Source organism: Lolium rigidum, chromosome 1, assembly GCF_022539505.1.
Source record: "Lolium rigidum isolate FL_2022 chromosome 1, APGP_CSIRO_Lrig_0.1, whole genome shotgun sequence".
Classification (NCBI taxonomy): Eukaryota; Viridiplantae; Streptophyta; class Magnoliopsida; order Poales; family Poaceae; genus Lolium; species Lolium rigidum.
The window spans coordinates 302,247,454-302,256,406 of NC_061508.1; the positions used below are offsets into that span (position 1 = coordinate 302,247,454).

Below are 8,953 nucleotides of genomic sequence, written 5' to 3' on the forward strand. Positions count from 1 at the left end.
GGATGTGCTTCTTCAGAAATACATATTTGCTCCTAGCGAATAGAGAGATTTTCTTGCATGAAGAAAATTATATTAATTTGAATATCCATATTTTACAGTGACCACTAATGAAAATGTCCACCTGTTGCTTGCACACCATGCATCTGTGCACGTCGCCGCCCTCAACGAATCATATTTTTTATAAGACCAATAATGATAAATTGTTTCATTTATTATGCTAGCTACTTGCTACTTGCTTCCTACTTTCTGTATGTGCTTCCATGAAACAAAAAGTGGCATCCACGTATCGGCTTTCTGTCATCTAGTCACAATGATGGTGACGCTATGCTTCCTTCCGATGGTTGTCTTGCTTCATTCCGATTGAGGCATGTGTCCTTTTGGTGGTAGCCGTGCATCCTTCATACCGTGGTCATGCTATTTCCCAACGATGAGTGCTTCCTTCATATTTTGGTTCTCAGGTTTTGCATAAACAAAATTTGGCTACCTTGGTATCTTTATTCATTTCTATCGTGGTTGGCAGTGAGGCGGCCGGTCAACTTCAACCATTGTTGTCTGTCGTATTCCTTCATCATGTCCACTTTGAGATCAAAGATGGGCCGTTTCAACCATTCTTGTCTGATGGCTTTAAGGCGCTCATGAGAAATCAGACCATTATCAATAATCAACTGCTCAGGAACAAAAGCAACACTCTAATTTTCAGACACAACATATAGCAAGATCAACTTCAACCGATTAGCTAGAACCTTGGATGCAATCTTGTAAAGCACATTACATAAGGTGATGGTGGGACGAAAGTTTTTTAGATGCTCTGGATTCATTACCTTTAGAATCATCTCAATAACTGAATCACAAAAGCCATATGGGAGAAAGCCCTAATGTAAAAAACATCGGATAGCCTAACATACTTCTGCCTGTAGAAATTTCCAATGGGTCTGGCTGAACAATGCGGGAAAAGCATCAGGCCCAGGAGCCTTCGTTAGTCGCATCTGGAAGAGGGATACCTTAATCTCTTCATTAGTATACTCCTTGGTCAATTTTGCATTCATCCCATCTGACACTTTATCGGGTATTGAATCAAGGACAGGATCAATAGATAAGGTAGGCTATGACGAGAAAAGTGCCCCATAATTTTTTTTTATTTCATATCGATCTTCACAGCGAGACCCATCATCACGTCGATCTCAAGAAGTTAATCTTGTTTGCTCGTTTGCATGTGGTAGCTTTCGCAAGGAAGAAGACGGTGTTTCGGGCACCCTCACGTAACCAATCCACCCGATAATAGACGTTGGCGAGCTGTAACACATAGATCCTTCTCGAGCTTGCGTATTTCCGGCTGATCCAACTCAATAGCGGTCAATCGGTCATACTCCTTCCGGTCTCTTTTAGTTAACTAGGATTTAGTACAACTTTATACTAAATTTAAGTTACTTAAAAAGGACCAGAGGGAGTACGTATTTGTTTCAAGTGTGACATTCTAGCTTCCGGATCTTGTTTCAGACCAATTCACGGCTCCAGGCCTTCAAGGAGCCGGCCACACGTTGGAGAGTGGACCAGGTCGAGTGCAACAAGTGTGTACCGCATGCACTCTTAGCCCAAACTTTCTCAAAAACCTCTTTGATAATCCGGGGCCCTCAACCAAGCAGCTTCAAAGCGAAACGTGGCCTGGACTGGAGCCTTATCCCTGCACGCCACTCAGCTTTGAGAGGCTAATTAAGATAGCAACGTGAATCAGACGTTGTAGTAACAAGATTTTCCACAGAACAATCATCATAAAAGGCCGAGAAATCTCCATTAGCTACAGCTCGATCGATCTAATCGCAGGGTGAGGCGCGCGGCCGGTCAGCTTCGGCGTGCAGACTTGCTCACACCCTTTGACTCCGTCCAACCGTGGTGCGCCCATGCTTGCGGAGCTTCCGTTTCCTCGGCGGTGCGTGCACCCAGAGGGTCTCAGTCCGAGGTGACCCGTGGAATTCCGAGTCCATTCTTTAACCCCGCGTGCACAGCACTACATAAAGGGCACACCGCATCTGCCTTGGCCACAATTCTACACGGAGCGACAGAAGCAAACACTGAAAGGGAGAGCGCGCAGCAGCTTGCAAGCGACCAAAGGAGCAGACGTACGTCTAGTCTAGCACAGTAGTAGCACTAGCTAGCTACGTAGGGAGCCATGTCGCCCGTGCACGTCCCGGAGCTCACCAGCAACGGCTCCCTGACCCTGGATCCGGTGCAGCGGACGCTCAGCCGCCTCGCCCTCGCGTCGTCGCCGGCGGCCATGACGCCCAGGTCCCCGCCGCCGTCCTACGGGAGCATCGTCACCGTGCTCAGCATCGACGGCGGCGGCGTCCGCGGCATCATCCCTGGCACCATCCTCGCCTTCCTAGAAGAGAAGCTCCAGGTGAGCATCAGTGCATCACCTCCCCTCCCCTCCTTGCTTCCATATATGGTACTGCATGGTGCACCAACTCTAACTTGCTTGGGGCGTGCGTGTCTACAGGAGCTCGACGGACCCGACGCGAGGCTCGCAGACTACTTCGACGTAATTGCCGGGACGAGCACCGGCGGGCTCGTCACGGCCATGCTCACCGCGCCCAACGCCCAGGGCCGCCCGCTCTTCGCCGCCAAGGACATCAACAGCTTCTACCTGGACCACTGCCCAAACATCTTCCCTGCCGTCAGCGGCGGGCCTCTGGGCTTGCTCAGGAGCATGCGAGGGCCCAAGTACGACGGCCAGTACCTCCACTCAGTCGTCAGAAAGCTGCTCGGCAATACGAGGGTGGATCAGGCGCTGCAGAACATTGTCATCCCCACCTTCGACATCAAGCTGCTCCAGCCAACCATATTCTCCAGATACGACGTGCGTACACAAACAAATCATAGTGATCGTCGACCGATTACCTGATTTTTTTCCTGTCGATCGATCAAACCGTGTGCTTAAGTTTCACATGCTTGTAGGCCCTGAACGACGTCTCCAAGAACGCTCTCCTGGCCGACGTCTGCATTAGCACGTCCGCAGCGCCTACTTACCTCCCCGGCCACCAGTTCGGGACTAAGGACAAGGATGGCAAGGCCCGGGCTTTCAACCTTATCGACGGAGGCGTCGCCGCAAACAACCCGGTCAGTCGTCAGTGATTATTGCTTTCTGTCTCCGTCCCATTATTAGCAGAATATGATGCACCACTTTGCTTTCTGGTGATGCCATTGGATATTCTCTGTTTGACTCACATGTTGTCATGGATACTGCAGACGATGCTAGCGATGACGCACGTAAGCAAGCAGATCCTACTGGGCAACCAGGACTTCTTCCCCATCAAGCCGGCCGACTACGGGAAATTCATGGTGCTCTCGCTCGGCACCGGCTCCGCCAAGGTGGAGGAGAAGTACGACGCAGCCGCGTCCGGCAAGTGGGGTATCCTTGGCTGGCTCTACAACGGCGGTGCCTCGCCGCTCATTGACAGCTTCAGTCAGGCTAGCGCCGACCTGGTCGACATCGAGGCGTCCGTGCTCTTCCAGGCGCTGCGCTGCGAGAAGCGGTACCTCCGCATCCAGGACGACGAGCTCAAGGGCGACACCTCCTCCGTCGATGTGTCAACGCCTGAGAACCTAAACAAGCTCGTCGGCGTCGGCAAGGCGCTGCTCAAGAGGAGCGTGTGCAGGGTGGACGTCGAGACCGGCAAGAGCGTGCCTGACAAGAATAGAGGCACCAATGAGGAGGAACTCGCCCATTTCGCTCTCATGCTGTCACAGGAGCGGAAAGCTAGGTTCCAGAAGAAAGGCGTAAGCGTCACACACTAAATTAACATGCATGGGATCTAGGGTGTCAAGGTGGGATCCCGGTGGGATGTCATTTTGTACTATGTAGTTTAAATTTTGATGTCAAAATTTGTATTAAAAAAGTCAAATTATACACAAGTGGGACAAAAGTAGGATCCCACTTGACACTCTTAGGATCTGCCCCGTCAAATAGCCAACTCTCTCTAGTAGTAACTGCAAGCCCCCCAAACAAGCTTGTAGTACATTAATCCGGATGTAATGTCTACTAGTTAAATGTCCGTGCATTGCCACGGCCTTCTAATTTTGTTTACGACATTCTGAAGTTGGTGATGAAAAATGCGTTTCTTGGCCTTCGGGAGGGAACTTGGCAAGTCTTTTTCTTTGTGGTGGTCTTTGTCGGACAAATGTATGCCATAGGACATGATCCATCTCCTTGCAATTTTTTGCACAATAAAATGACACTAACTTATCCGATATGTTGTAAGGATACTTGTGCAAAATAAGTTCTTGATTATCTTGAGAAATATTTAAATAAAAACGTAAACTGACCATGCCTAAAGTAAGGTCCATAATGTGGTCCAAAAGTGACAAACAAAACATAATTTATGTTCTACAACATATTATTTATTGGGTCCGCCTAAGTCTCAGTTGACTGAGAAATGCTGAAGTCTCAGTCGACGTTGACGACGAGCGATCTCATATGTTCTGGTTAGCTGGGCACCGGACGATCTATTCATGTTTGTGTTTTTCTGTCCTGTCCCTGAGTCCCTCACATCGCGATATGTATGTCCGTATCACGTGGCTGTAACTGGGCCAACTTCTACGTTTGTGTCCTTCGGTGCTTGTGGTAGCTCACGTGGAGCCATTTTTAATGGAAATTGGCCAGCATTTCGAACCATTTTACGAGAAAACAAAGTCGTGCATTCACTCTGTTGGTCCATTTCTTGAGATAGAGTTGCATGTGTTTTGGAATAAAAAAATCTTGCAAAAAGTGTGCTTGTTACACATTTCTTGAGAAAAAATATCGCGTACCAAAAGCAAGTTGGTTTCAAAAATCACTTACTAATTGCACTTTTTTTTAGGAAAAAAGACATCTTGTACATGAAGCCAATTGAATTGCATTTTTTTTTAGAAAAGTGCAACTCACATTGGAATCGACTGACCGCTTGAGACATGCACGTTTGTTGATAGAAGTGCAACTCGTTCCAAAAACCGGTTGCACATTTTTTGAGAAAAGTGCAATCGGTTTCCAAAACAAAAATCGGTTTCATATTTCTTGAGAAAAGTGCAACTCATTTGGAAAACCGGTTGCATGTTTCTTGAGAAAAGTGCAACTCATATTGAAACTCGATTGCATGTTTCTTGAGAAAGGTGCAACTCATTTTGAAAACCAATTGCACTTTTCTCAACTCGTTCTAAAAACTGGTTGCACGTTTCTTGAAAAAAGTGCAACTTGTTCCAAAAACCGGTTGCACATTTCCGAGAAAAGCCCAAATCATTTTGAAAACTACTTGCAAGTTTCTTCATAAAAGTGCAACTGGTTTTGAACACCGGTTGCACTTTTCTCAGCTCGTTCCGAAAACCGGTTGCATGTTTCTTGATAAAAAGTGCAACTCATTCTGAGAACCCATTACGCGTTTCTGAGAAAAATACAATTCATTCCGAAAACCAGTTGCATGTTTCATGAGAAAAGTGCAACTCATTTCGGAAACCATTTGCATGTTTCTTGAAAAATGTGCAACTCAAAATGGAAACCGGTTGGAGTTGCACACTATTTGAGAAATGTGCAACTTGTTTTGTAAATGTTTAATTGCACGTTTCTTGAGAAAAGTGCAACTCGTAACAAAAACCGCCTTAACATACAAATTGCACGTTTTTTCAATAATAATACAGAACTCAAATGAAGCAAAAGATGAAATTTACAAAAAAAAAGAATAAGATTGTATATATAATAGATTCAAAAATAAATAAAGAATACCGAAAAAGAAAGATAATAAAAATAAAAAATTGACAAGTATTAAACAATATATACGTACGCACTCACCAGTTGGTGGTGCGTGGTACGTGGGCCACGATCGGTCAAGGTTTCGACTCCCAGCAGTTTAACCTTTTTCTCTTCCATTTCTCACATTCTACTCAACCAAGCGCGCACAAATCTTAAAAACAATCCAACGGTCCTGCAGTTTCGACTGAGACATACGAAATTCTCAGTCACCTGAGGATTAGCAAATCCGTTATTTATTTACTCGACATAAATTAGCCCAGCGGCTCCTCACAGGAAGTAGCTTGCTTGAAGTTGAACCATTAACTCATTGAGCACATTTGTTCTAAAAATATCAATAAAAAAACTGACAAGTAATTGGTGTAGTGACAACTTTTAGTTGAGGCTAGAACATTTCGTTTTATTACACTTTGTATCTGATAAGAAAATAGCTAAGTTTGATTTAACATTTTCAAGTACATGAGTCTTTGCACAACATTGTTTCATACCAGTAAATGGAGAACGAAATTCCCATCACTCACTACTAAATATATAAATATCTTACTTGAGGTACTGGAGAGCCATGTTCTTCTTCAAAGTTGCATGCCAAAGAACCAGACTTCTCATGCCTGCCAAGTTTACCACCATGATTTCTATCTACCTCCTCAAATGTATTAATATCTCAATGTAAGATAAATCAACATTGGAAGTGAAATAATCACACCAATACTTTTTTTTAGAACACAATACAACACAGACGTCCACAGACACGCACGTACAAACACCCCAATGAACGCACGCACGCACACCCTACCCCTATGAGCACCTCCGAGGGACTGAGCCGGCATATCTTGAGGTTGACGAAGTCACCACTGGCGCTTCGCTGTTGACGGGCACGTCACCTACCACTGAAAGCATAGCGCCGGATAAATCCTGAAAAAAATCCAGGTAAATGCAAACACCCATGCCAAGTCTAGGACATGAAACTGGGTGGGTTGATTCCACCACAAGGGACCTAATTAACCACCAGAGCCAAGCTCTGTTTGCAATACATTTATTATTTGTATATCGATTTGTGCCTATACTTCAGAAGTTAATCTCATATTTTCGTTCTAATTATTCAAATGTATTATTAATCGATTTTTGGAAATGCAAAATTGTGTAAAACATGTATCTTGAATAATTAGATGCAATACACTCAGAAATCCTTTAACCCCGCCAATTAGATAAAAAGAAAATGAGAAGAAAAGGGAATTGGTCCTCACCTTGGTAAATGGAGCAACACGATTGATAGAAACATTGAAATGTTGGATGAGATGGCTAATGGACGAGTCCTGATGAATGAGGTCCATCCACCCCTCCCGCTCTACACTCATTCACCCACAGCCAACGCGTCGTAACACCTGCAGTGTACAAAAAAGTAATTAAATAGAGCTAGAGATAAAACAGTAGATATCAGTAGATATCAGAGAACCGATGAAAAGAAGTACAGGGGAGAGTCGCAGTGGTTCAGCAACCGTAGGCCATCGAACTCAGACCTTCTGTAGGTAACGCTGGCCGGTTCGCACAGCTTCAGGCCATCGCATGCCCTTGGCTGCCACTGCCTACGCGAGTGGAGAGACAGGTATATCTGATATAGTAAAACGCACAAGCACAAGCTAAATGAGAGAAGCAAAAAAGGTTTAGTAACAATCAGAAATCCTTGAACTCCGCCAATTAGACAATGTAAGAAGCAGCAATTCAGATATATATGGTCAGACCACAAATTTCTTGAACTTGAAACTTGAAAGGGATGAGTTCCATGGATTCTGCAGGTGGCTGGGCATGCCGCCTTCGACTCTCCGTAGTTGTGGACACGGCAAGCCCCTGGCTCATCCAAGGCTCCAACATCGCTTCTGCCCTACTCGTACTCCGCTGGTACCAATCTCCTACGCTGGGCATGCCGCCTTCGACGCTCCGTGGTCGTGGACACGGCAAGCCCTTGGCTCATCCAAGGCTCAAACATCGCTTCTGCCTACTCGTACTCAGCTGGTACCAGTCTCCTAGGCGGACACAAGGAGGCTTGGGTGGGGATGGAGGTCTCAACGGTGTTTGTGGCGTCTGTCGCGTGTGACACATAGCACGATGGCGAACCATTTCCAACCATGCAGAACTCTATCACGTGGCTAAGCATGCCGCGTGCACACAACGCCCCTAGAGGCCCAGACACGCAGGTCACGGTCCGACTTGTCGCTGCCGTCAGCGAGGATGGCAATGCACTACACATGAGGGGGTGGCCGGCAGTGTCGTGTGTGAGATGTGATCGATCGGACGGCGGCGGCGCGTGGTAGAACCCTATCAAGCGAAGAAGAGCACGGAGGGAGGACGTCAGTGTTCCATGGGGATGGGTAGCACGCGGTGAGATTTACACATTAATTATGCATCAAATCCACAATTCTATTCTGTTTCACGTGGTGGCTTTTAAATTGCAGCGTTTTGCTTTACCGTGATTTTAGCAATCCTATAAATTACTGTTATGGCTTGATTATTTGGTACACAATATACTTCCTTAGCAGGTGATTGATTTCCAAGTCATCACACACTTTTAAATGGTTTGGACGCACGTGGGATGGAGGGCTATGATTCTTTCAATGTTTGGTGGGTGTGTTTGAGGTCAATTTAATGATTGCGATTTCTCCAATGTATGATGTTAAAGTGACATCATCTCCAACTCCAATATAATAGTAAAAATAGATCGATATGTACACCAAAGAGATACCATCCTCGCAATACTATAGTTTTTTTTCACGAAACACAGTACAATCAAATACGCTCACACATACATGCACACACTCACTCTTAAGAACGCACACACGCACATCCTACCCCTATGAGCACCTTCGAGAGACTACGCCAAAGATCTAATCCGACGGGTCTTGAGATTGATGAAATCACCACAGGCACCTCGCTGTCGACGGAACATTATTGAAATTCGCCCACGAATCAATCACATGAAACTAGATGAACACATGCGAAGACAAAACTTATCGTCAACGATGCGTGTCGCACCCTCTGAACTTTTCTTTATTTTATTTTCTCAACTCGCGGTACAACTATAGTCACGAGGTAGCCTTGTGCTTATATACACGCACGAAGGACTTAACTAGGAAACCAAAACGACTCGATCTCACGTCGAGAGACCTACTCGTATTAGTACTACTA

The 8,953-nt window shown here is 45.6% G+C and overlaps 1 protein-coding gene across 1 annotated transcript; it reads left to right on the forward strand.

The window, feature by feature from the left end:
- The first annotated feature begins 1,988 nt into the window (after positions 1-1,988).
- On the forward strand, positions 1,989-4,053 carry LOC124684028 (patatin-like protein 2). The gene is made up of 5 exons (XM_047218437.1): positions 1,989-2,395; positions 2,495-2,854; positions 2,953-3,114; positions 3,244-3,806; positions 3,946-4,053. Exons 1-4 carry the CDS (start codon positions 2,168-2,170, stop codon positions 3,790-3,792), a joined length of 1,299 nt encoding a protein of 432 aa, XP_047074393.1. The 5' UTR covers positions 1,989-2,167; the 3' UTR covers positions 3,793-3,806; positions 3,946-4,053.
- The last annotated feature ends 4,900 nt before the right edge of the window (positions 4,054-8,953 follow it).